Source organism: Olea europaea, unplaced genomic scaffold, assembly GCF_002742605.1.
Source record: "Olea europaea var. sylvestris unplaced genomic scaffold, O_europaea_v1 scaffold25815, whole genome shotgun sequence".
Taxonomy (NCBI): domain Eukaryota; kingdom Viridiplantae; phylum Streptophyta; class Magnoliopsida; order Lamiales; family Oleaceae; genus Olea; species Olea europaea.
Window position 1 is genome coordinate 1 of NW_019244117.1, and position 1,565 is coordinate 1,565.

Sequence of the window (1,565 nt, forward strand, 5' to 3'; positions counted from 1 at the left end):
TTTTTTATCTTTGTATTTCTCATCTTTCTTCCTATGTTCCCCTGACCCGAGACTGTTCTGACTATTAACAATGGAACATGCCATGATTTCTCTTGATTATGCAAATAGTTATATAAGCCTAACTGTATATACGGGATTAGAATTTCTCAGAGGTATTTGTACACTGCATAAACATTTTTCTACAGCAGACAAAGATGTAGGCAACACATATCTCAACGATACAACATGAATTGGAAAAACACACTTCCAACACTTCTTCCCATACCAATTGTTGCTGGTGTTTCTTCAACACACTCGTGTTGAAGTGACTTCATTACCTGTTTCACTTGGGGCTGAAAGCCTGCAACACCATATTAGAAAATTAGTACAAGCATCTTGCTCACAGTTTATATGAAATGTGTATTTGCTATATGCATGGCTAACATGTCTATAATGTACGTCTCTCTTAATATCAGGTGTCGCTAAAATTTCAAGTCTTTAAGTTACACTTACAGCAAAAATGGTGGCATGGCCAGGATCGGCAAGGTGAGCAAAGAGGTTATCGATGGGTCCTGTTCCAGTGTAAATGTGTTGGAACCATGCTCCCATCACAGCCAACATGGCCAATCTTCCATTCTTGATCTCCTTTGTCCTCAATTCCTTCACCTTTTCAGGAGATCCAGATCCCCATCCAAGTGGATCGAACCATAGGCCACCAGGGTAGCCAACATCAGTTCCTGTGAGCTTGTTGTTGGGGAAGATGGGATCGGTGTTCACGCAGCCAGGTTTAATAATGTCCGCCCATCGTCTTCCCTCAGCCCAACCAATGAAAATCAATTCAACGACGAAGAGTGTTGTGGTATCAGTGAAGTATTCTTGTTCACCAGCAGTGTACCACGAAGGAGTGTTTAGGATGCCAATCTTTGTCAAGAATTCGGGGATGAAAATACCTGCAGCACCTAACATGGCCCATCTGCAATGTACAAGCTCTGCCTGCTGGTTCCATTTTAAGCTCTCGGGATCAGATGCTGTAAGAAATTTACATCGAATGTTCATTTATTTGAAGATATTTAGAACTCTTAGTCTATGCAATAAAGGCTATGACTTAAACATATGTTTGACTAGTAGACTTACACAGGCCCAGAGGATCAAAGCCGAAGTCTCCGGGGAGACTGCATGATAGAAATTTGGTCAGATATTAAGAAATCCGAGATCTATTTTACTATATTAGAAGCAAAACACAATTCGATTATGGCATGTTTGATATGGAGGATTGGATGTTAATGGAAGGTACCCCTATCAAGTGCAGACTAAATATGTACTTAGGATTTTGGATTGTCTATTTACCTGCCATCGAGCCACGGTGGAGGGGTGCTTCCGGGAAACCACAATGGTCTGTCGGGATCTGCTGCTGCACAGACGGTAACCGATTGCACTCTGGTTGAAGTAGCATTCTTGCTTACTCTCAATTTCCTTCCCGACAAGAAGGAAGCTTTTGTTGCTCTGGTTGGTGAGAGAGCAACGGCTGCAATGGTGGATGAAGCAAAGGCAGAGGCCGCCATGTCGACTGATTTTGTGTTGAATGC

General features: G+C 42.3%; 1 protein-coding gene across 1 annotated transcript; it reads right to left on the reverse strand.

Moving 5' to 3' along the window:
• Nucleotides 1-86: 86 nt before the first annotated feature.
• On the reverse strand, nucleotides 87-1,559 carry LOC111382908 (chlorophyll a-b binding protein 7, chloroplastic-like). Its single transcript, XM_023006942.1, has 4 exons — nucleotides 1,327-1,559; nucleotides 1,114-1,151; nucleotides 493-1,007; nucleotides 87-340 (listed from the first exon to the last, which is right to left on the reverse strand). The coding sequence occupies exons 1-4, from the start codon at nucleotides 1,539-1,541 to the stop codon at nucleotides 323-325; spliced, it is 786 nt and encodes a 261-aa protein (XP_022862710.1). The 5' UTR covers nucleotides 1,542-1,559; the 3' UTR covers nucleotides 87-322.
• Nucleotides 1,560-1,565: the final 6 nt, after the last annotated feature.

Bases quoted from the DNA above. Each gene is read 5' to 3' on its own strand.
- LOC111382908 (XM_023006942.1), bottom strand. From the start codon at position 1,541: ATGGCGGCCTCTGCCTTTGCTTCATCCACCATTGCAGCCGTTGCTCTC. The intron at 1,152-1,326 runs GTAAATAGACAA...TCTATCATGCAG, and splicing joins CCACCGTGGCTCGATGGCAG to TCTCCCCGGAGACTTCGGCT. The intron at 1,008-1,113 runs GTAAGTCTACTA...AATTTCTTACAG, and splicing joins CTTTGATCCTCTGGGCCTGT to CATCTGATCCCGAGAGCTTA.